General features: G+C 36.4%; 1 protein-coding gene across 1 annotated transcript in view; it reads right to left on the reverse strand.

The window, feature by feature from the left end:
- Window positions 1-11,705: 11,705 nt before the first annotated feature.
- pax3a (paired box 3a) overlaps window positions 11,706-24,385 on the reverse strand; it is a gene marked incomplete at both ends in the record, with an annotated part of 31,165 nt that continues 18,485 nt past the window's right edge. Inside the window, 3 exons of the mRNA XM_079818973.1 lie at window positions 11,706-11,723; window positions 15,649-15,912; window positions 23,980-24,200. Of these exons, the coding sequence (XP_079675099.1) occupies window positions 11,706-11,723; window positions 15,649-15,912; window positions 23,980-24,200 (503 nt within the window). The remainder of the gene's footprint in view (window positions 11,724-15,648; window positions 15,913-23,979; window positions 24,201-24,385) is intronic.

Raw genomic sequence — 24,385 nt, forward strand, 5'->3', positions numbered from 1 at the left:
TTCTAGTTAGAATCTCATTGGAGGCATGAGAAATCAGATGCTGTTCTCCTCCTCAAAATCGATTTTGTCAGTGACTGGGCCTGCGTTGTATTTCTGCTTTGAGGAGTCAGTGGGGGTCATGAACTCTTCGTAGGAATCCTTCTTGCCTTTATCATATTGAACAAAACCTTTAAACAGAGCCAGAGCCAGGAAAGAGTAGAAGAACATCACAAACAGGATGTAGAAGTAGGCGTTGTCGTAAGAGCGTCTGCTTGTTGTGAGGAGAGGCGTGGACGTCGGGGCTGTTGCGGTCGCATTATTTTGGGAAACCTGATGATTCATCTCGATTTCCTTCAGAATGGCCTGTCGGCACCTGTCCAGCAGAGCGAGAAGCAATGTGTGGTTCGTTGTAGCGCCACCAAGAGGCATTTTGATACTAATAATGAGGTCAGATTCAAGGTTTCAAACTCTCAAGAGGAAACAGATGCTACAGCGAATTTCAAGAGATCATCTGTTTGTGGTTCTCAACAAGGTCAAAAAGACGATTCTTTCACCTTGAGCGGTGGTAAACACAAGAGTTCAGAGCGTACACTTTTAGTCCATGAACATCGCTGATATTTTCACAAAGACTTGCTGATACTGATGTAAAGAGTAGATATGGAGCTGCTGGAGCAGTATGGGATAGATTATCCGTGCCGTTCAGAAGTTGCGCTCTGATGGAGGCGTTTACTCCAGAATGTCAAAGTGTGATTGAAGTTCTTTTTTTTCAGTAAGACGTTTTAAAAAGATTTCGTTTGTCAGTCACCCTGACGTTCAACGCTTCAGTCCTGGACATGCTGGAGTCACTCAATTATCGAACGCAGCTTGCTGTGCTCCTTAAACTTCATGTCAGAGAGACTTCAATAGGATTCTGCTGACGTTCATCCACTGGACCTGTTCTGATGATTGTGAGGGTTTCGGTCCGTTGCATGAACACCATGTAGCCTGACCAAAGAAAGAAAGAGAGAGAAACGATAGCGAGACACTTTTGGAAAGGAATGCTGTGTGGCATCCAATTGTTCTCTCACTGCCATGATAAACACTCTTTATCATTAGTGTTGTGATAAAGGCCCTGCACCACCACTACTACTGAACATACAGTACAGGATCCTATATGCTCTTCCAAAGCTGACAACAGCAGTGCAGATGGAAATGTATTACTTTATTGTTTGAACATATCAGTATTTATTTCATTTACTAAATGACAAACACAGCTGAAAGTCTACACACTGAGCAGCATGATGCAATGCAATTCTAAATCAATCGTATTATAATATTATCAACTTTGCTGAAAAAACTGTTAAATCTACAACATGCCTTCTGTCGTCTGATTGATATATTTTAGCAAGAAAAAGGTCTTGTAAAATTCTAAAAATGTCCACCTTGTGATGGTGCATGTGAAATCTTTACAATTTTTTTATAAAGTAAACATTAGAATCATTTTTATATTGTTAGTAATATTGCAAGGAGGGTTGGGTACCTAACTCTGTACTTTTAAAGGGTTAGTTCACCCAAAAATGAAAATTCTGTCATTAATTACTTACCCTCATGTCGTTCGACACCCGTAAGACCTCCGTTCATCTTCAGAACACAAATGAAGATATTTTAGTTGAAATCCGATGGCTCTCAAAGGCCTCCATTGGCACAATGCACGGTTCACTCTCAAGACCCTTAAAAGGTACTACAGACGTTGTTACAAAGTCCATCTCACTACAGTGCAGGTTTTACAATAACTTTATGGAGTGACGAGAATAGTTTTTGTGTGCAAAAAAAACCTAAATAACGACTTATATAGTGATGACGATTTCAAATACGGCATCATGAAGCTTCGAAGCGTTATGAATCGTGAGTCGAATCATGATTCGGATCACGTGTCAAACCGCCAAACTGCTGAAATTTGGCGATCCAAACTGCTGAATCGACTCACTGATTCATAACGCTTCAAAGCTTCATGATGCCATGTTTTGAAATCGTCATCACTATATAAGTCGTTATTTAGGTTGTTTTTGCGCACAAAAACTATTCTCGTCACTCCATAAAGTTATTGTAGAACCACTGTAGTGAGATGGACTTTGTAACGACGTCTTTAGTACCTTTTAAGGGTCTTGAGAGTGAACCGTGCCATTGTGCCAATGGAGGCCTTTCAGAGCCATCAGATTTCAACTAAAATATCTTAATTTGTGTTCCGAAGATGAACGGAGGTCTTACGGGTGTCGAACGACATGAGGGTGAGTAATTAATGACAGAATTTTCATTTTTGGGTGAACTAACCCTTTAAGGGCACCGACCGAATTACGTTGGTACTACCGAGTACCGATTCACATTAAATCAATCGGTACCAAACTTCGGTACATGAGAACGCATCATGTGATATAGACTAGTGTCTGTTAATATTAAACCGCAAAAAGACCATTTAAATACGAATCATGCGTGTCTCTGTGCAAATGAATGCATAGACATGTGGTTTACAGTCTATGGGTTTACCTCACACACACTCTCACTCAGAATCATGCGTGATGGTCGCATGTTTCCATCTCTGCCTCTCATGAATGCACGAAGGTCATCTCCAGAGCCACTGAGTCACTTCATGAGCATTTTACCGTTTCATTTGAGAAAAACGACCGTCATATCATAAACTCACAGAAACTCAAAGCTTTTCACGGCAACCCATCAAAATAAAAGTTCGGCTAACTTGACAAATAAATTACTGTTGTACAGTAGAATTTAGATACAGTCTCAATTTAATAATAATACTAACACACTAATGTCATAATAATAAATTATCAAAACTTAATTTTTTTAAGTTTTTATTTTTATTTTAACCATATAAAGCTCAGTTGTGCAGCACTTTGTTTGACAAAAAAAGTTTAACTAAATTAAAAGATAAATTAAATGAATGTCTTATGTCTTCACTTGATTACCAGAAAATACATAACCTAATTTGTGGGAAAACTTTTCTTAGAAATTAAATTAAGAAGAAAAAAAAATAATATGGTTGTTTTTATGAATTAAATTAAGTACCTATTAGCCTACTATATATTAGTAAATATTACAGTAATCAAACATCACAGACAATGGCAGACAGCGACCAGGGCAGCTATGGCATAATGTAAATAACCCTTTTATAAATGACTTAAAGGTTCTTTACAGTTATTGAAGTAAACATCCCAAAAGTACAGAAAAAAGGTACCGTTGGGTACCGGTACCAAATTTCAGGTACCCAACCCTAATTGCAAGATGAACACTTACTGGATTGAAGCAACATAGGTTTGCTTGAAGCTGATTCATACATCATACATGATCCATACATCATTTCATAGAAAAGATATGCAACTGACACTTTCAAGGCATAGAAAGGTAGTAAAGACATCATTAAAGTAACCCATGTGACTCCAGTGAAAATCCACCATACCACTCAAATTATAACACATTATTACAAGCTTACCGTTGTGAATGGGGCTACACTGTAAAAAAAAAAAAAAAAATCAGGTCTCCAATTGAAAAATTTTCAAGTGACCGATCACATCTAAATTTTTTAGTTGGCTAAATTGAATTTCTGTGAATTAAATTGCATCAATTCACAGAAATTCAATTTGGCCAACTGAAAAATGTAGATGTGATCGGTCACTTGAAAATTTTCAATTGGAGACATGATTTTTTTTTTTTTTATATAGTGTAAGGTAAGGAGATAGTTTTGAATACTGGCTTGTTGTGTACTTGCTCAATTTATTTTGGATAATTTTTTACCTAAAAAAGTTACAGACTGCAGCTTTAATGATAAGACAAGGCGATGCAGCTGTTGTGGGGGGAAAAACTAATTAAGAATAGCAGTCACAGCAGCAATCGTTCTCCCCTCCACCATGTTGAAAGTTTGTGAGCCGCCCTTCTTTGGATCTTGGCTATCAAAATTATCCCTGAACTTCCCAGTGGTAAATACAACTTGATAGGGTGTTGTTCATGTCCAATTTTTAACTAGGAAACTTGTATTTACGATAATTCTGATAGCACATGAAGGCAGCATAATAATTTGTAAATGAAGTGGTAAATAATGTTTGTGTTCATGACGCTTGATAAAACTGAGGTTAAACCACTTGAGTCACATGGATTGGTTTAAAGATGTCTTTACCTTTCTGTGGCCTGAAAGTGGTAGTTTCATCAAAAATATCTTCAGTTGTGTTCTGAAGATGCAAAGGCCTAAGGGTTTGGAACGACATGAGGGAGAGGAATTAATGACAGAATTTGTGAATATTAAATATGATACATCAGGCATTTGAGGAACGTTTATTTGCACATCTCTCAATCATATCATTTTACTAAGACATATTTTGGGGAGATAGAGTGACAGCTGATATTTATATGCATTTTATTCATTTGAAATAGAGTAATAAAGATCTCATTGATTCACATTACAAGCTATCAGAATCGTACTTTTTGGCCATACAAATAATTGCATATTTTTGGTAAGTGTTGTCCTCTGAAGAGGTGTTATTTTCTCCTCGAGTGAGCTCCATATGAGCCACAAAAGCCTGATGTATCAAACTCAACAAAAAACACACACACATGCAAACCTTTTTTTTTTTTTTAAGATTAACTTAACGAAAATAGATTTTCTGACTATTATTTCATATTCATATTATTTCAAAATGAAATATTTACAATTGTTACAGTAATATTACCATGAACAATAATTTCAAAAACACTAGTCTGTCGTTTCTTTCTTTTACATTGTGTAGTTCATGGTTTTTGAGCATGAGAACATGTGACACAACTCATCTTTCAAATGAGAGTTCAATTTAGGCCATAACACAGAGTTTGACTGGCCGTGTTTTCTTCTCCCTTTAGTTACTGAGCCTATTTATTTGCCATCGTAACTACACGATTATATAGTTAGTTGCATTTTATCACTTCGCATTTAGCATTATCTTTTCCCAAGCTGTCCGTGACCAATCAGAACAGACATGCGAGCCATTTCGGTTCAGTTCAGAATGACTGCTGTAAATATTTCAGTGACGATTAGTTCTGTCCGGGACATTGAAAAACGTTCCAAAAGTGGTTGAACTCCTGAATTATTTGCTCTCACATTCTGCACGTTTGCGTACGAGCCGAAAGGTTCAACTAACCAGATTCCACGTCATTTGTTACTGCGAGAAACAGTCTCATGTCTTTCATGTTTTTCTCCCTGTTGTTTTTTTTTGCTCCAGCGTTTCTCTCCTCTTTCAGCCGTCTGTCTCAGAATGACGTGGGGGAGTGGGGAGAAACTCTTGCCCTGTCAGCTCTGCTGTGATTGTCTACTGATTTCAAAGAGTGCGAGGGGTCAAAGGTTAAGTTGTCTCCAGTATATGTTATTGTGTCTGACACCAGGCTCCATGCTGAAAAAGCGAGCAAAAGAGAGGGACACTTCCATAGCCATCCAGATTTGGTGGATGTGAAAAACAAATGTAAAACGACATAAAGGTGTGCTACATTAAATTTAATGTCCAAAGGATGGTTTAAACCAGCGATTCCCAATCCCAGGGGATCCGTAAACAGACTCCAGGGGGTACTTGGAAAGATTTTAACTGCTTTGACAAAAATGATGGCATTAAAAAACAAATATGAGAGCAAAATAGAAATGAAGAATTAATTTGATACATTGAGTAAATAATCGTGATTTTAAAAAAAAGATCAGTTTAATACATTCAGTTACCTAAACAAAATATGTGTAGATTTTGTCAATTTATGGACGGGAACACATTTTGTGGTCTGTTTTCACACTTAAGGCTGGCACACCAGGAAAAACGGGATGGGAAACACATTTGGGCCTTTTTAAATTGTACAATACTTTACAGTTGTTACAATTGCAAGGACACATTTCTCTTACGTCACTTTTTCAAAACTCTTCAGTTCTCCATTTCACATTCAAATTGGGCTAAAATGGCTTTTGGTAAAACCACTTCATTCATGTCTCAAATCAAGACATTCTTCCAGAACACCAGCAAAAGTTGTCACCCAACAAACACACTTTGTCACTCATAAAACACTGACCTAAAAACATTTATTTACAAAACAAGAATGACACTCTCTGTTTGTAATTCACTGCAGTATGTTACATTATCCATGTGTACATCACAGTACAAAATTATTCCTAAGTTTTCCTCTTTTGTATAGACGGTAATGAAATAGAAAGACTTCTGTGTAGGCGTTCAGCTGCATCTAATTGTTTTGATAGTATTTCATTTTTTAGATTTAGAATATATTTCAATGTGGTATTACTGTAGAAATGTAGCACATTTCTGTTTTATTCAATTGTGTATTATGTTAGGTTTTGAATTTAAGTTTAACAGTTTTGTATTGTAAACATGCAAATTGGCCTGTAGGTACATAAAGTTTAGGTTGTGTTTGTGTCTTAAGTGAGAAACGTATGCAAGATGTCGTCATTGAATGCATTTTGTGCCAAAGCAATGTTACATAATCTTCAGTATATCCCACATCGACTGATGTTGTGATCACTGGTTGAGGAGTTTTGAAAAAGTTACCCAAGTTTTGAGCCTAAAAAGTTTCCTCTTTTGTATAGATGGTAATGAAATTGAAATACTAACACCTGTATAGTTGATCAGCTGCATCGAATTGTTTTGATAGTATTTCAGAATATCAGATTCTGAATATATTTCAATATATTACTGTAGAAATGTAGCAAATTGATTATTCGTTTTTGTATTACGAACTTGTGTATTGAACTTAAGTTTAACAATTTTGAAAAGAGAAAAGAGTACATGTTAAAAACTGACATATACACTCAATAAAGAGCGAAACAAAGAGCAAAAGAAAGAAAGAAAGCGAGAGCAAAAGAAAGAGTGAGCAAAAGAAAGACCGAGCGAAAGAAAGAAGTGAAAAAAGGAAAACAAAGAGAGTGAAAGGGCAAAAGAAAAAAGTGAAAGAAAGAATGAAAGAAAAAGTGAAAGAGCAAAATAGAGCGATTGAAAGAGAGCAAAAGAAAAAAAGTGAAATAAAGAGCAAAAGAAAAAGTGAAAGAGCAAAAGAAAAAGAGCGAAAGAAATTAAGAGTGAAAGAAAAAGTGAAAGTGCAAAAGAGTGAAAGAGCAAAAGAAAAGTGAAAGGGCAAAAGAAAAAAGTGAAAGAGCAAAAGAAAGAGTGAAAGCAAAAGAGTGAAAGAAAGAGCCAAAAAGTGAGAGCAAAAGAAACAGAGCGAAAGAAAGAAGTGAAAAAGAAAGCAAAACAAAGGGAGTGAAAGGGCAAAAGAAAAAAGTGAAAGAGCGAAAGAAAAAGAGCAAAAGAAATTAAGAGTGAAAGAAAAAGTGAAAGTGCAAGTGTGAAAGAGCAAAATAAAAAGTGAAAGAGCAAAGGAAAGAAAGAGTGAAAGAGAAAGAGTGAAAGAAAGAACCAAAAAGTGAGAGCAAAAGAAAAAAATAGAAAGAAGGAAAGAGCGAAAGAGCAAAAGAAGAGCGAAAGAAAAGGGTGAAAGAAAGAGCCAAAAAGTGAAAAAGCAAAAGAAAAAATAGAAAGAAAGAAAGAAAGAAAGAAAGAAAGAAAGAAAGAAAGAAAGAAAGAAAGAAAGAAAGAAAGAAAGAAAGCGTTACCCTGCAGTCCAGCAGGCAGTAACCTGTGAAGAGCTCCTGAGAGGAGGACTGTTTTTATGAAACAGTTTTTACTGAATAAATCTGATAGTTATTGTGAACCGTCATGCTAATTCTCCTAAAAACAGCATTTCATACATGGTTTATTGTTTTACACAGGTGCAGAATCATTTAAAAATGTTAAACATGATCCAGAAAAATAATGTAATGGGAGGAGAGAGCAAAAAAAGATGGGAAAGATAAAGACAAACAATAAAGATCCCTTTTTAAATTTTTTTTAAAATAATCAATAATTTCACAACAATAAGCTTGAATGCAATTTATTTATTTTTTCTTATAAATAGTAAATAGTGCTGCATTTTACACATTCTCCATCAACAATTATATGCAGTCGAGAACCAAAAAAACATAAAAGTATAAAAAACAAACAAGGTAAAAAATAATTGTTCCAATTCTTAAGACGTGAAGGCAGATGAACACTGTGTTACAGAACAAAGAACTCGGTTCCGCTGTGTAAAAATATTATGAAACATTATGAAACGCTGCATCATCTGGAATCTTTTCTTGCATGAAAAACAATCAGAGCAGAGTTTGAGAACAGATGATCTCGAGCGAGTGAGAACAGACGAGTGTTTCTGAGGTATTGAGTGTGTATTGCACTTTCACTGGGTTCGTTCTGTGGCGTGTGTGTCTCTGAATGTTCAGAATAGCGTACTACCATACTACACACACTAATTCTGCAGTATGCACTATGTATATTATGTGCAATATGCACATTTTCTGCATGCAAAACTAACTAGATGGATTTGCCATTGCATTGTGAAATACGCAATCCCACAATGCAATGGATTCAACACGACCTTCCTATTCCATTGTGACCAATGAACTCAAAGCAATTTGATTTTCTTGATTCATTTAACTCTTTCCCAGCCAAACACGGAATTTTCTGTTATTCGTGAGAAAACGCTTTCCCGCCAAACACAGAATTTTCCGTCATTTGTGAGAAAACGCTTCCCCGCCAAACACGGAATTTTTCATCATTTGTGAGAAAACGCTTCCCCGCCAAACACGGAATTTTCTGTTATTCGTGAGAAAACGCTTCCCCGCCAAACACGGAATTTTCCGTCATTTGTGAGAAAACGCTTCCCCGCCAAACACGGAATTTTCCGTCATTTGTGAGAAAACGCTTCCCCGGCAAACACAGAATTTTCCGTCATTTGTGAGAAAACGCTTCCCCGCCAAACACAGAATTTTCCGTCATTTGTGAGAAAACGCTTCCCCGCCAAACACGGAATTTTCCATCATTTGTGAGAAAACGCTTCCCCGCCAAACACGGAATTTTCTGTTATTCGTGAGAAAACGCTTCCCCGCCAAACACGGAATTTTCCGTCATTTGTGAGAAAACGCTTCCCCGCCAAACACAGAATTTTCCGTCATTTGTGAGAAAACGCTTCCCCGCCAAACACGGAATTTTCCGTCATTTGTGAGAAAACGCTTCCCCGCCAAACACGGAATTTTCCGTCATTTGTGAGAAAACGCTTCCCCGCCAAACACGGAATTTTCCGTCATTTGTGAGAAAACGCTTCCCCACCAAACACGGAATTTTCCATCATTTGTGAGAAAACGCTTCCCCGCCAAACACGGAATTTTCTGTTATTCGTGAGAAAACGCTTCCCCGCCAAACACGGAATTTTCCGTCATTTGTGAGAAAACGCTTCCCCGCCAAACACGGAATTTTCCGTCATTTGTGAGAAAACGCTTCCCCGCCAAACACGGAATTTTCTGTTATTCGTGAGAAAACGCTTCCCCGCCAAACACGGAATTTTCCGTCATTTGTGAGAAAACGCTTCCCCGCCAAACACGGAATTTTCCGTCATTTGTGAGAAAACGCTTCCCCGCCAAACACAGAATTTTCTGTCATTTGTGAGAAAACGCTTCCACGTCAAACACAGAATTTTCTGTTATTTGTGAGAAAACACTTCCCAACCAAACACGTAATTTTCCGTTATTTGTGAGAAAACGCTTCCCCGCAAAACACGTAATTTTCCGTCATTTGTGAGAAAACGCTTCCCTGCCAAACACAGAATTTTCCGTTATTCGGGAGAAAACGCTTCCCCGCCAAACACAGAATTTTCCGTTATTCGGGAGAAAACACTTGCCGTCAAACACAGAATTTTCCGTTATTTGTGAGAAAAGGCTTCCCCGCCAAACACGGAATTTTCCATAATTTGTGAGAAAAACACTTCCCCTCCAAACACAGAATTTTCCGTTATTTGTGAGAAAACGCTTCCCCGCCAAACACGGAATTTTCCATTATTTGTGAGAAAACGCTTCCCCGCCAAACACGGAATTTTCCATTATTTGTGAGAAAACGCTTCCCCGCCAAACACGGAATTTTCCATTATTTGCGAGAAAACGCTTCCCCGCCAAACATGGAATTTTCCGTCATTTGTGAGAAAACGCTTCCCTGCCAAACACGGAATTTTCCGTTATTTGTGAGAAAACGCTTCCCCTCTAAACACGGAATTTTCCGTTATTTGTGAGAAACCGCTTCCACGCCAAACACGGAATTTTCCGGGGTTCCGTGTTTTCACTGTTATACACTAGGGGGCGCTATTACACATCTTCTGAATGAGTACAGAATCTTCTGATCAAAACACAGACGAAGATGATGCAAAAAAACAAGTGATCGTATGTAAGCAGATGCATATGTAAAATAACATGATCATCAACATTAAACATCATATCAATCAAAACTGCCTAATGTTACTGAATGAAATGTCGACCCAGGATGCGCTATAGGACTGTGCAAGCATTAGGGGTGTTGATGGACTCGATCTACTCCATCTTTGTTTGATCATTGTTCTGAATGTAGTCTTTGACTAACGTGATTTTCTCAGCTTTTTGCTCAAAATGTTGCTTTTTTATTAAACATACCCATATTTAAGTGTTGATAAAAAAGGAATGCATGGCTTTTTTGTTTTAAAGCAGATGGTCTGCTCTTTTGATATATTGCATGCTGAGATATACATACAACAAAAAATTCTATGGGCCATTACATTTTTGTGAAAATGATCAAAAACCCTGGTGGTGGCTGGCAACTTTTTTTTTTAGACGCTGGCGGGGAAAGAGTTAATATACAACAGGTTGCATACTACAATTTCAAATATTTATCATTGCATAATATGTTCTGTTTCTATACTGTAGTATACAGTATGCAATACGCGATATGATAGTATTCCATTCTGAACATCTCTTCTGTCTCATACTGGGGTATTTTGTGTGTGCTCAGATGAACTGGTGGTGATTAAGGGGTCACACTTCTCCGTGTAGTCCGTCTATCTCTCGGACACGACTGAAATGCCATTCCTGTGAAATGAGTGCATTCCTTCTTTCTCTCGTTGAAGAGCGTTGACTTGTGCTGAATGTGAACATGTTCTTGTGTATTTACTCATTTATTTATGGAAACAAGGAAAGTTGGCACACTTTTCCGAGCCCTTACTTCCTAAATATATCAACAAAAAAAATGTGTCTCAACCAAAGAGTCGTGTCACTAAAGTGCGTCCGTCAGTGGACAGCTGATATCAGAGTATGGCGCCACACTCTTCCCTGCCATTCCATGCTGTTTATAAGCACAGTCTCAGTCTTTGAGTTATTTATTTGTCCTTTCCCTTTGTCCTCCGTGTGTCCCATGACTTGTCGCTCTTCGGGAAGGAGGCAGTAAGTGTCGTCAGAACGTGTGATGCAGTAGCCTGCGTGGATATACGGAGAGGCTGTTTCCTCCACGTCTAAATTGTCAAACTAAGCCGCCCAGCACCCGCCTCGATCCTGGTCCTAAACCCAACCCAACCCTACCCACAATATCCCCCTCATAAAAACAACTCAGTCGCACTTTGGACCCGCGTGCATTGGGGAGGACCGCCGTCACCCCTGGCTTCTCCATGATGCTCCTCGCTCAGAGACCCAGTGAGGAGCGGGAGTTTGAGGATGGATGGTCATTTTGGTCAAACATTCAAGAGGTGAAGGAGAGCTCAAGTGCAAGAGTTTACGGTCAGACCATCCATAGATCTCTTCATCTCCGTCCTGTCTGTCTTCCTTCAGTCAATGCTGGGTTTCAGATAATGAAAGGCACCTGAAAGAGACAGACAAAAATTAAGCTTGGGGTTCCGTTAACTAAAACCATAAATAACATTTTCAATACTTGAAATAACATAACCATTAATATATATATATATATATATATATATATATATATATATATATATATATATATATATATATATATATATATATATATATATATATATATATATATATATATATATATATATATATATATATATATATATATATATATATATATATATATATATAATTACTTATTTTAAATTTGTCCACAGTAACAAAGTAATGTAAAACAGTATAGAAGCATGTTGTATAAATAAAATCTGAAATCGACATTAACTTATATGCAATTATATACATTTAAATATGCATGTTTTTACATATTCAAAACACGTTTTTTTTTTTTCATCATAATTTTTTATTTTATTTAATCAGAATTATTTGGGTATCATTAATATGCTATCGTTGTCTTGGCAGTATTTTGAATTTTGTTTTAGATTTTCTGTTTTAATTTGAGTAATTTTGTTGTGTTTTTGTCATCTTTATTATTGATATTTTTGTAGCATGTCAATATAGTTTTTATTATTTAGTTTTTAGTATTTCAACTTAAACCAAATGAAAATGAGAAATAAAATATAAAATAACAATAATAAAAATGACAAAAACACAAGAAAATTACTAAAACTAACTAAAATTAAAAAAGAAAATATTAAATAAAATTCAAAATATTGCTCAAAACAACGATAGTATCCCAATGACACCCTAAATAAATGAAATAAAAAATGTAAGGCTTAAAAAATAACTTCCATTGAATATGTCAAAACATGTTTTAAAAATGTGTTAAATATATATTTAAATGTATGTAATTGCATATAAATTAATGTCAATTTCACACGTAATTTATACAACGTGCTTTTACACTTTTTTACATTACTTTGTTGTGGACAAAATTAACATTAGTAAATATCGCTTAAAATAAAATAAAAGAATAAAATGTTTTTTTTTTTTTTTTAATCACATAATATATTTTAAAATCCTTTGCTAATTGTTTAGTGGACTAATTAAAATTTGCCCGTTTTGTTAATATGTTGCCGAATTATATTTTTTAGTAGCCTTTAGCCTTTATTTGATATAATAATATTAATTGTATAACACAAAACGCCACAAAAAGGCCTGAAATTATTATTTACATGCTTTATTTTACATAAAGGTCTTGGAAGTGTACTGATGCCTCCTAGTGGGCTCCAGAGAACCACTGACATCAATGTATGATTATATCAACTTAGCTTTTGCCAATAGAAAGAAAAATCAATTGAAATATGCAACAGCAAAAGATCCAGCAAAACTCAGCACATGATTGAGAGAGCAAGTGCGTGCCAATTCGGCTAAGAATACAGACAGACAGAGCGAAAAAGAAAGATTGAGGGGGTTGGGATGAAAAGAGAGCTGTCCTATATTCAGAGTTCTGTATGGATCAGAGTCAATGATCAACAGCAACTACAGATCTGACCCGTCTGAAACACATGGTTCTAATATCTGCCTGCCACGGGCCATTCTACTCCTACACGAGACCCCCGCTAACTCCTCCACGGACCCCCAGCTCTGTGCTTACGGGGTGCGGACCCCAGCAAATTAATGATATCAAGATGCAGTCCTGGATTGGGCACTCGACATGCAGTCCTGGTGTGTAAGGCCCCCCTCCCTCCGACTCTGTCAAACAAGTTCTGAGATGGCAGCTCCTCTCATTTCACTGTGTTTGAGTGGATCATGAACGATATCTTTGTTACCCAGAGCTCATTACATGGCTGGCTGACGGATGCCTGGAGCTGATGAGATATAGCTCATCTCACAGGGTCGTGAAAGGTTGCGGGTTAAGCATCATAAACCATGACATCGCTAACCTGTGCGGCGGCCCGGCGGATTACAGCTAACTAACGTAAACTGATGATTACGTCTCAGACTAAAAGACCAATACTCCACTGAAAATAATCTCAGTTGACGTTCAGATGATCGTGTTTCTCTATAGAATCAATGTTCTCTGGAAGAGCTGTAGCTTAGCACGTTTGCTCTAAAAAGTCGACGAGATGTGGTGATGCGATTCATCAAAATCATGTGGCTTGCATCAATTGAAGTGTCAAAAAGTGTGCAAACTCAAAAATATATAATTAAATGAAATTAAAAATGGATCAATGTGACTAGAAGTTTAAAAAAGTTTGAACCGCTCTTCAGTAAAGAGATTAATTAAAGTTGGCATGAAATGAAAATTCACCCCATTTTCATATTGTGAATGATTAGTCCATGCATAAAAATAAAAAAACTAATATCTTATTTAATTCAATCAAAAATGTCTTGCTGTCGCTACTTCCATTACATCACAAAAAAAAACAAGCTAACCAAGAAAAAACCTCTTTCCAGAACAGTTTGGCTAATAGTATTTTGTTTCTTTGGTTAACGTTATGTAAATGTTGTGTAAATATTAGGAATATAGCAGTATTTATTATAAATTATTTATCCGTGCACATCTTTTTCTTTTTTTTATTAATTTGCCCTCATAATCTTTCATCAAAATTACTTCTCCTCCCTCTTGCAGCGACATCTCTTTTCTTCTCTGATGATGTGTTTAACGGAGTGTGGGCGGGGCAACCTGTCATTCAAATGAGATCGACCAATAGCACACCACAACGATCCAACCATCCAATCAATTCCCAGATGGACAAAACCAAATCGCGGCCTACATTTTTTCTTGTTCGAGAAGCGGTTTCACTCTAATATACGTCACAATAGGAAAGAAATTACTACTATAACTTTTTACTTTTTTTGCCAAACCTTAATGGTATTTGCTAAAACTTTTCACAATGTTAGAAGAACATTGTTTCTTAAACAGCGCCTATTTGGTGTAAATAGCATCTATCACTATTTGCACTATTCGAACTTAGTGTTAATAGCAACTAGATTTTATTTACACTCAGTGAAAATAACATTTTCTTAGCGATAGACTAAGTGAAAATAGTGATATATTCTATTTACACAATATAAAGTAGCAGTTCTTTGCAATATGTGTAAATAGTAATTACATGCAATTTATACTTTATTTTGACAGATACATACTATTTGCACCTTTGTATTGTTGTACATTAACAGGATGCAATAATAACAGAGATGTAAATTATTATATTTATTAAAATTATTAAATGGATGCCACCTTATTGGGACAATAAAATCACTCCCTACACCTACCCCTAACCCTACCAAATAAATGCTTTTATTATTATTAAACATTTTGTTAGGCACTTTATTTCCACTTTTAGAACATTTTCTTAATTTTTATTGAAAGTCAATGTCTTTCCGATGTGATATGTGATGGGAAAAGAGATAAGAGCGAGCTCTGCAAAAGGCGGATTCGAACCCAGGTCGATCGCGTCAAAACTAAGATCCTCAAGCCTTACGCTTTACTGATTGCACCACTGAAGACGTTGAAATACACACGTTTTTTTAAATATTGTTTGGCCCAACCAGGCATTGTTAGGCGGAGCTAGTGCGAATAGCATTTGCCTACAAGGCACACTATTTGCACTTGGTGTGAGTAGACACTCCGTTAAATAAATGTTCTCACGTACTGCAAAGAAAATACAAAATGGAACATTTTATGTTTTTAAATGTTTTAAAAAGTGCTGTCTAAACGATTAATCGCGATTAATTGCATCCAAAATAACAGTTTGTGTTTACATATGTGTGTATACTGTGTATAATTATTATGTATATTTGAATACACACACATACATGTATATATTTAAGAAATAATTCATGTGTATGTATTTATATATACATAATATTTATACACAGCCTAAACTTTTATTTTGGATGTGATTAATCGCGATTAAGCGATTTGACAAATATTATCTCGCTACAGTACAAACAGTGCTGGTATTCACCTTACTCTGCCCGTACTGGCTGTACTGGTAAGATGCCACATGGTCCACGCTGTACCCGGGTGAACTGTAGCTGGAGGGGCAGTAGGACTGGGAGCTGGGAAGAGTTGGCATGCTGGCCAGGCCTGGCAGAGCCTCCAGTCTCTGAGAGGAGTGGCAGCTGGCAGCCATGCCCGCACTGGGCTCCAAACCGCCCGTCAACGGAGAGAGGGCAAAATCACTCTGCGGCTGGTGGGGAACTCCACCCGGATTCAACAGCCCCATCACCTGAGAGAGAGAAAAAAAAGAGAACATTATGTTGAGTTCCTTTTTTAACAAGCAAGTTGCTAAAAAGACTAGCCTGGACCAGTTTAGATTAGGCTGGTTAGCTGATACACAGTCTCAGCCTCAGACGCCATGGCCATGGACCACTAGCTGAACGTCTGATGCGTATGGTACACTTAACCGGAAACACTTCAGGAATTTCAAAGTCGTCATTTGATTGGTTGAATTCTAAAGGATGTCCGGAATACATATGTCATGTTCTTTAACAGTCTGCCTGGAAACAAAGATGCCGTGACGCCAAACCGCCTCATGGAGGACGAACGCCGACGTGTTTACATCAGACAACGAGTGCGCATCAGGATCAACAGATTCAAAAGTATGGGAAGTATGTAAAGTTCGCAGCATAGACACTTTAAAATACATCAAAGAGTTTTAAGCACCGGTCTATTATTGTAGGAACATCAACGTTACATTTCACGCTCTTAAATATGATGCGGGACAAAACAACCTGTGATTGGTTGCTTTACATCTCAGTCAGACGGCCTCTGGGCGGTCCTTGGCCAATGAACACTGCTATGGAGTCTAGCGAGACTAGCTGACAAAATTTTGGTGAGCAATTGATCTATATGCTTACAAAACAGTTTTATGAAGACAAACCAGCTGTTTTTAATAAATGTTTAGTCCTTTTTTGTTAATAGTACAAGCAGCACCAGCACTATTGCTCATACTTTCGGTTTAAGTTTTGAACAAGCTTAAAGGGATAGTTCACCCAAAAAATGTCATAATTTACTCACCCTCATGTCGTTCCAAACCTGTATTGAGAGTTTCTTTCTTCTGTTAAACACAAAAGAAGATATTCTGAAGAATGTTGGTAACCAGACAGTTCATTGGCTCCATTGACAGTCAATGGCTCCCGTCAACTGTTTGGTTACCAAAATATTAAACAGATGAAAGAAACTCATACAGGTTTGGAACAACTTGAGGGTGAGTAAACAATGACAGAATTTTCGTTTTTGGGTGAACTATCCCTTGATATGAAATAGCACATCATTTGTCCCACATTTGTGCTCAAACTGTTTGGTACCTCAAATCCTGCAGGTATGCTATTTATTTTCCAAGTGATCAGATTTCAAATTTTCACGTGGCAGATGATAAAATGGGTGAAAAATCCCATAGACTTACATTAAAGCACCTGGCAACACCCTGGCGACCACACACAGCACAGTCCTTCAGTTTTCAAAACCTCTTCAGAAAATGTATAACAATTTGTTCCATTTTTAATACGCCTGGAATGACTTAAGTTCCCAGATCTATGAGAATTCTACATCTCCACCAAAGAAAATGACGGAAATTTGCTTTTCATTTGAGTTCTGTGATGTGAAATGAATTCAGCATACCAAGCTAAACAATGACAAGGGTAAAGTTTTTAATCCAATCCGTTATGAAAAAAACGCTCCTTTTTTATCAAACACAAGAGTGTAACTCGCATCTGAAATGACTCGGTGACAGCGAGTGAAGATCTCTCCAGCTCTCACACAGCGCCTGTGGCCGCCCGTATCTAATTCACACCAGTGACAGACAGATGGAAGTGGGACGTGAGTGTGCCATCAGTGTCTGTGAGCTCTCGTACGCTCCTTGATGGGCCAAGTACATATCAGTTCCCTCCTTCTGCTAATCATTAATCAAAACCAGCCCGGCCCAGAAAAAATCTCCTGCACACCGACTGAACAACCGTCCAGAGTCCATGAGAGTCAAATTATTCCCCATCCTGCCGGACACATGGTTCCTTTTAAACAGTTACCCGGTGCAACCAAAGAGGGGGCGGAGCCATACAAGAGAGGCTGTATTTCTTTGCCCGGTTAACATGTTCCTGAAAAAGTTGTGTGTTTGGCTAAAGAGCATAACCAGATGAAAAAACAAGAAGAGTAAGAAATGTAATGTTAAAATCCAATAGAACAAGTGAATACGTGTGCCACATGCTGTGGGAAGAGGAACAGTTGAAGAGAAAATATTGCACATTAAATATGTGGGTGGGTTTGCTTAGATATACTTTAGGGACAAATTTGTCATCAGACGTGAGCTAAATCTTACAAAAACCTCCCTTTGGGGACATCTGGAAATGTCCTCAATCGATAACAAAAACAATTCATAAATCATGTTTTTATTGATTTAAGAAAAAAAAATCTTGGTTGCAGTGATGCACTTTCCAAGGTTATTATAGTTAACTAAAATAACAACAATAAAAAAAAACATTTTGATATAAAATAAATGTTAACTTAAATAAAATATTAAAAATGTACTATTTCAGCTAGAAGCCAAGGTAATATATATATATATATATATATATATATATATATATATATATATATATATATATATATATATATATATATATATATATATATATATATATATATATATATATATATATATATATATATATATATATATATTTTTTTTTTTTTTTTTTACAATTATAAAAAAACAACAAATAAATATCTAAAATGAAAATTAAATGACGATATAAAAATACAACAAAATAAAAGTAATAAAAGATAAAAGTATCTTAGTGATACTAAAATTATTAACATGATTTTAGCATGACAAAAATGCTTAATTTTTATGTTAATTTATATGCAGCTTTAAAAAAAATTCAATGACAATGCAATGCCTGAAAAGACTATAAAAATCCATGCAAATAAAATAATACAAAAGTTTCAACAGGAGTGCGCTCTTATAAAATTCTAAGCCTCAAAAATTGGCTCCATTCACTTCCTTCGTAAGTGCCACGCTGTTTTTATTTTTGATTTATTTTATTAAAATAACAATGGACAATCTAAATTATTTTCTGTGGTAATGCTGTCTTAACTTGTTTTAAATCCAGTATATTAATTCAAAACAATAGGCGTCTATGGTCCTTAGCTAGGAAACCATGTGCGTTTGTGCGGTTAACACTTTTACAAGCTGTGTGAAGGGTCATGAAATTCCTCTAAGGGTTCATCTTCAACAGCTGTTCAGGAGAGAAACGGACTGAAAGCTCTAAGCGCTCACAGATTTTCAGGTGCTTTCCCCACCTTGCAGATAACTCAAGGATCACACGAGCTGACAGCGTATATCATGTACAGCAGAGCATGTGTGAGTCACACGGTGATGTGTGATGCTTAACAAATGAAAAGCACATGGAGGTTAAACTCTCTCGTTCACCTCCCCATGGGGGGCCCGGGCCCCGGCTACATGTGAGGTGAAAGCGAAAATCTTCCTTCCATGTCGAGACCACAGACAGGAGTTGTTGACAAAAAGCTTCCTCATAAAACATTTTCCCAGCCAGTGTGATGCATGCATGCAGCTGTCCTGAGGAACCTGGGGGATAAAGCATCCCACGATGGCCACATCTCAAAACAGCGAAAACACTTTTCCAAATCGATATAAAATCTCATTTTGATGGAATATTGTAGATTAAATACAAGTCAAGCGATTTTTGTACCATTACCATTTCTTGACGTTTTTACAAACTGATGCATGAATTTTTTTCATACATTTTTTTATATTTAACCTGGACAATTATTTTGATTTAAACTCTGCACAAAAAACATAAATTACTAAGTGCCTTTTAAGGACTTTACTGAAAGAACAGGCAACAAAGCGTTTTTTTTTCTCTTCATAATGCATTATAAAAGTATTTGAATGCATTAATTATGCCTTGTAATGCACCTTAATAATTGTATCCACATTATAATACTATATAATATACTTTTTAGAAAGTATAATGCATTGAAACACAAGACAAACAACTCATTTCAGGTGAATCTGCAAATATTATAATGCATTATAACTTTGGATACAATTAGTTAGGAAAAGATGCATTATAATGTACATTGTGTATACATTTATAGTGCATTATACATAAAGGCTTTATGTAAAGTGTCTAAAAAGTACATTTGAGACAATTGACAGGAAATTATGGTATAAAAAAAGGTTGAATTGGATCAGAAAACTATGTGAATAATAGGGTTGGGTACCCGGTATGTAACCAGACCGAATCAGAACGCAGATTCCGGTGCATTATAGATCAACTAACACACATTAACTGAAAATCAGGATATCAGATAGTTTGTGACATAGTTAACAAATTTGTGAATATTTTGATTAAAAAAGAAAGACGAAATAAACCCGATACAGCTGAGCTGTCATTCAGCACTATTGTGGCTGCTGTGTGTCATGTGAGAAGCATGACGCGTCGCCATGGAAACAATAAGGTGGTGCGGTCTAAAATATTAAGCCAGAGAATATGATCATATTTCAAAATAAAGCTGAACCTCGAAGCTGGTTAGTAGCATACCAAGAATACCGACTACTTTGCTGTTATTAGTACTGTAGTGTAACTGTTATTTAGTGTTAAATTAGGCGTGTTATAGTTGGGTCAGGTGGCTTAGGTTTTACTGTGAATTTGTTAAGTAAATTGTGTTTTGTATTTATTTATATTTATATGTTTAAGTATACTTTAAACTTTTAATAAATTGTTCAATTTAAATAATTAAAATAAATCAGTAAAAAAAAACATTCTTTAATGTCATCCAACTGGTTTTGTGGTTCTTTTTTTTTTTTTTTTAAGTATCGGTTCAGGCACCGCTTAGGCACCAATACCGTTTTAAAAGTATCGGTTTGGCACCAGTTTCGTAAAAAGCCCAAACGATACCCAACCCTAGTGAATAAGTAATATTATTCAAGTAATATTATACAACAACAACAAAAAATGTACTATCATAATATGTACCATGGCAATCATTCAGTACCATGGTATTTCTCAAAGTATCTCCATCTAATACATCACTGTAGTATCATATTTTTGTAATTAATAGATAAATGAATATATAATTCGAAATAATCACGGTTTCATTTGCTAATAAATTACAGCCCAATATGCAGGGACAACCCTCCTCATCACGCCCGAATCCCAAGCTTATTTCAGCATACATTAAACCACAGATAAATACATAATTCAAACAATTAGCCAACAAAGTGGCTCATTTGCATAAATTACACAGCGCATTATGGAGGGTAAATTCTCCCATTCCAATCAATTAAGAGTCTGGAGGATCTCATAATTAGAATCCCAGACGCTGAGAGTTCCAACATCGTCATGACGACGAGAATCCCTGCCCTTCAACAACAACACAACGGCACTGGCCGACCCTGTGCCAGGTTAGAAACACACACACACACACACACACACACACTAATGGCAATAACAGACTGAGTGCGAGTGTGAGAGTTACCTGACCTCTAAGTCATTCCTGACGGAGGAATGCTGCCTTAATGAGTAGGAATTGGTTCTGATTACAAACCCTGCTGCTGGGGGCGCTGCAATTAGACACACTTCAATTAATACGTCATGTTAAATAACTTTGTGCAGTTCAATTACTGTACACGAGGCGATAGTCCAAATCCACGGAGAGGAGTCTTAATTTCATAAGGTTCATGCTTTTAAAAATCACGAAGTGAAGCATATTTAGAAAAATAAAGATAACACTTTAAAATAAGGTCCCATTTCTTAACGTTAGTTAAAGGGATAGTTCACCCAAAAATAAAAATAGCCCATGATTTACTCACCCTCAAGCCATCCTTTTTTTTTTTGGTAAAGTTTTAAATATGGATATATTTCTTACACAAAAGCATCGCTTCGCTTCAGAAGGCCTTTATTAACCCCCCAAAGTCGTGTGGAGTACTTTTATGATGGATGGATGCACTTTTTTGGACTTCAAAACAGCCATTCACTGCCATTATAAAGCTTGGAAGAGCCAGGACATTTTTTAATACGACTTCGTCTGAAAGAAGAATGTCATATACACCTAGGATGGATTGAGTGCGAGTAAATCATGGGGTAATTTTCATTTTTGGGTGAACTATCCCTTTAAGGAATTAACTCACTGTAAAAATGTATCACATTATTATTTTTCGTTAAATCAACTTAGATAATTAATGTGGTTCAGCAAACATGATATTTTGAGTTTCTAATTATTAAAGCAGCATCCTTCGTTGTATTAACTCAAAATTTTAAGGCAGGTAACTAACTTTTTTACGTTAAACCAACGACATATTTTACAGTGTTAACATTAACCAACGATGAGCAATACATTTGCTACAGTATTTATTCATTATATAAAAATACAACTGTTCATTATTATTGTTAGTTCATGTTAGCTCAGGTCTATTAAATAATATTAAGAGATACAGATGCACTTTTAAGTAACATTAATATAAGCTTTAGACGTATTTTTCATTGTTCGTGTTAACAAATAGAACCTTATTGCAAAGCGTTACCAAACTTTTCATACGAAATATTAACATTCTGTCATTATTTTTATATCCCCATGTCAAAACTGTATGCTGGTGTTTTTTCCATGAAACACAAAAGTAGGCTTTTAAAGAACAAGGACTGTCAAGTCTCAAAAGTGGAAAAAGTAGCATAAAAGTGATCTTCTGGACCCATGCATATATACGTACGAGGGACAGATCCAAATTTAAGTTGTATGGACTCTTATGATACTTTCAAGGTGATTTTTTGTGTGTTTTGTTTCTTTTTGGAGACAGACAACCATGGAAACAGTTTTATGACAAGAGTTCCTCAAAATGTTCTCTGGAAGAAAGAATGTCATTCAAGTCTGAAACGACATGAGGGTGAGTAAATAATGACAGAGTTTTTATTTTTGGGTGAACCATCCCTTTAACAAAAACGTTATTGTACCATATCATATCTGATCAATGGCGATGTGTTTAGACTGCCATGTTGCTTGTTTTCCATAAATCTTCCTGCCATTTTCAGGCTTTTGTCTCCCTTATGTGTGTGTGTGTGTTTTGAGAAAGAACTTCATTCTCAACACCATCTTCTGTTTCATAGCCCCAGGGCTGCTCTCTATCTCAATCACTTTAATTTTTCTTCTGCGTCCATTTCTTTCTCCCTCTCTCTGTCCATCTCTTTCATTCCATTTATCTGTATCACGCAGCACTCAGAGGGGTTTGAGTTTGAGGACAGTAGCCAGAATACAGCTCCTGTCTAACTACCGGATGCTTTGAGGCAGTTAGGAGCTCATTTTCTGGTTGTTAGCACGTCGTGCGCAGCAGGCGAGCCGACAGATAACAGCTGATGAGTGTGTAATCACAAATAATTGTCTTTCACTTCTCGTTTCCATCATCATCATCATCATCCTATCGGTCATGTCCTACCCCTCCTCACACCTTCATTCTCACAGTCACACACATTGCCAATCCAGACCTTCAGAAAACAACACCACAATAAACAACGATCTAAGCTTAAGAATATAGACTATTCGAAAGTTTGGGGTCAATACGATTTTTTCTTTAAAGAAATCATACTTTTATTCAGCAAGGATGCATTAAATCAATCAAGTGAAGTGACCGTATAGCCATTTATAATGAAGATTTCAAATAAATGTTACTTACTATTCATCAAAGAATCCTGGAAAAAAGTATCACTGTTTCCAAAGAAATATTAAGCAGCACAGCTGTTTTCAACATTGATAATAATAATAATCAATGCTTCTTAGACAGCAAATTAGCGTATTAGAATGATTTCTGAAGGATCATGTGACACTAAAGACTGGAGTAATGATGCTGAAAATTCAGCTTTGCATCACAGGAATAAATTAAATGTTAAAGCATATTAGAATAGAAAACAGTTATTTTAAATTGTAATAATATCTCCCAATATTACTGTTTTTACTGTATTTTTTATAAAATAAATGCAGCCTTGGTGAGTAAGAGACTTCTAACAAAAAAAAACAACAACAAAAAAGTTGACCCCAAACAGAATCTGCACTAACCCTGATAATGACTATTGAAAGCCCTTCAACAGGCGTATTTTGTGACTGTACCTTTTAAGATTTCCATGTATGACCCTGTATCATTGCCTAACCTCTTTGCATGTGAATTGAATAACAACGTTCCAACTATAACACAGATTGTTTGGTAGAAACCTCTGGCAAATGGTCAATATATACAGCCATGTACTATATGTTCGAAACTGTATATTTTACATGAAATGATACTGACCTGTGATGGGAGGCTGTTGCTGATGCTGGGGTTCACTGGGTTTGCATGGCCTGGCGCGGCCACATAGCCATCCGAGTAACCAGAGAAGCCATGACGTCCAGAGGAGAGGCAGTAGGCCGAACTCCCCTCCTGGGCCCCCGGTCCGCTGCCAAGCCCAGTCTGATGCACTGAGGTGGGGGGAAGAGGCTGAGGCCTGTGCACGGTGCTGGGCTGATCTGACACTGATGGGAGAGAAAGAGAAAGAGAAAGAGAAAGAGAAAGAGAAAGAGAAAGAGAAAGAGAAAGACAGAGGAAAGATATAAATGAGAATGGAATCATTTTGTTAAAGTTATATACCGTTTTATTAGTTGATATTTATAAAAACTAGGGCTTTTTGGGTGATAATTGTTGTACATAAAGACATTTT

Source organism: Gobio gobio, assembly GCF_949357685.1.
Source record: "Gobio gobio genome assembly, chromosome: 6".
Lineage (NCBI taxonomy): Eukaryota > Metazoa > Chordata > Actinopteri > Cypriniformes > Gobionidae > Gobio > Gobio gobio.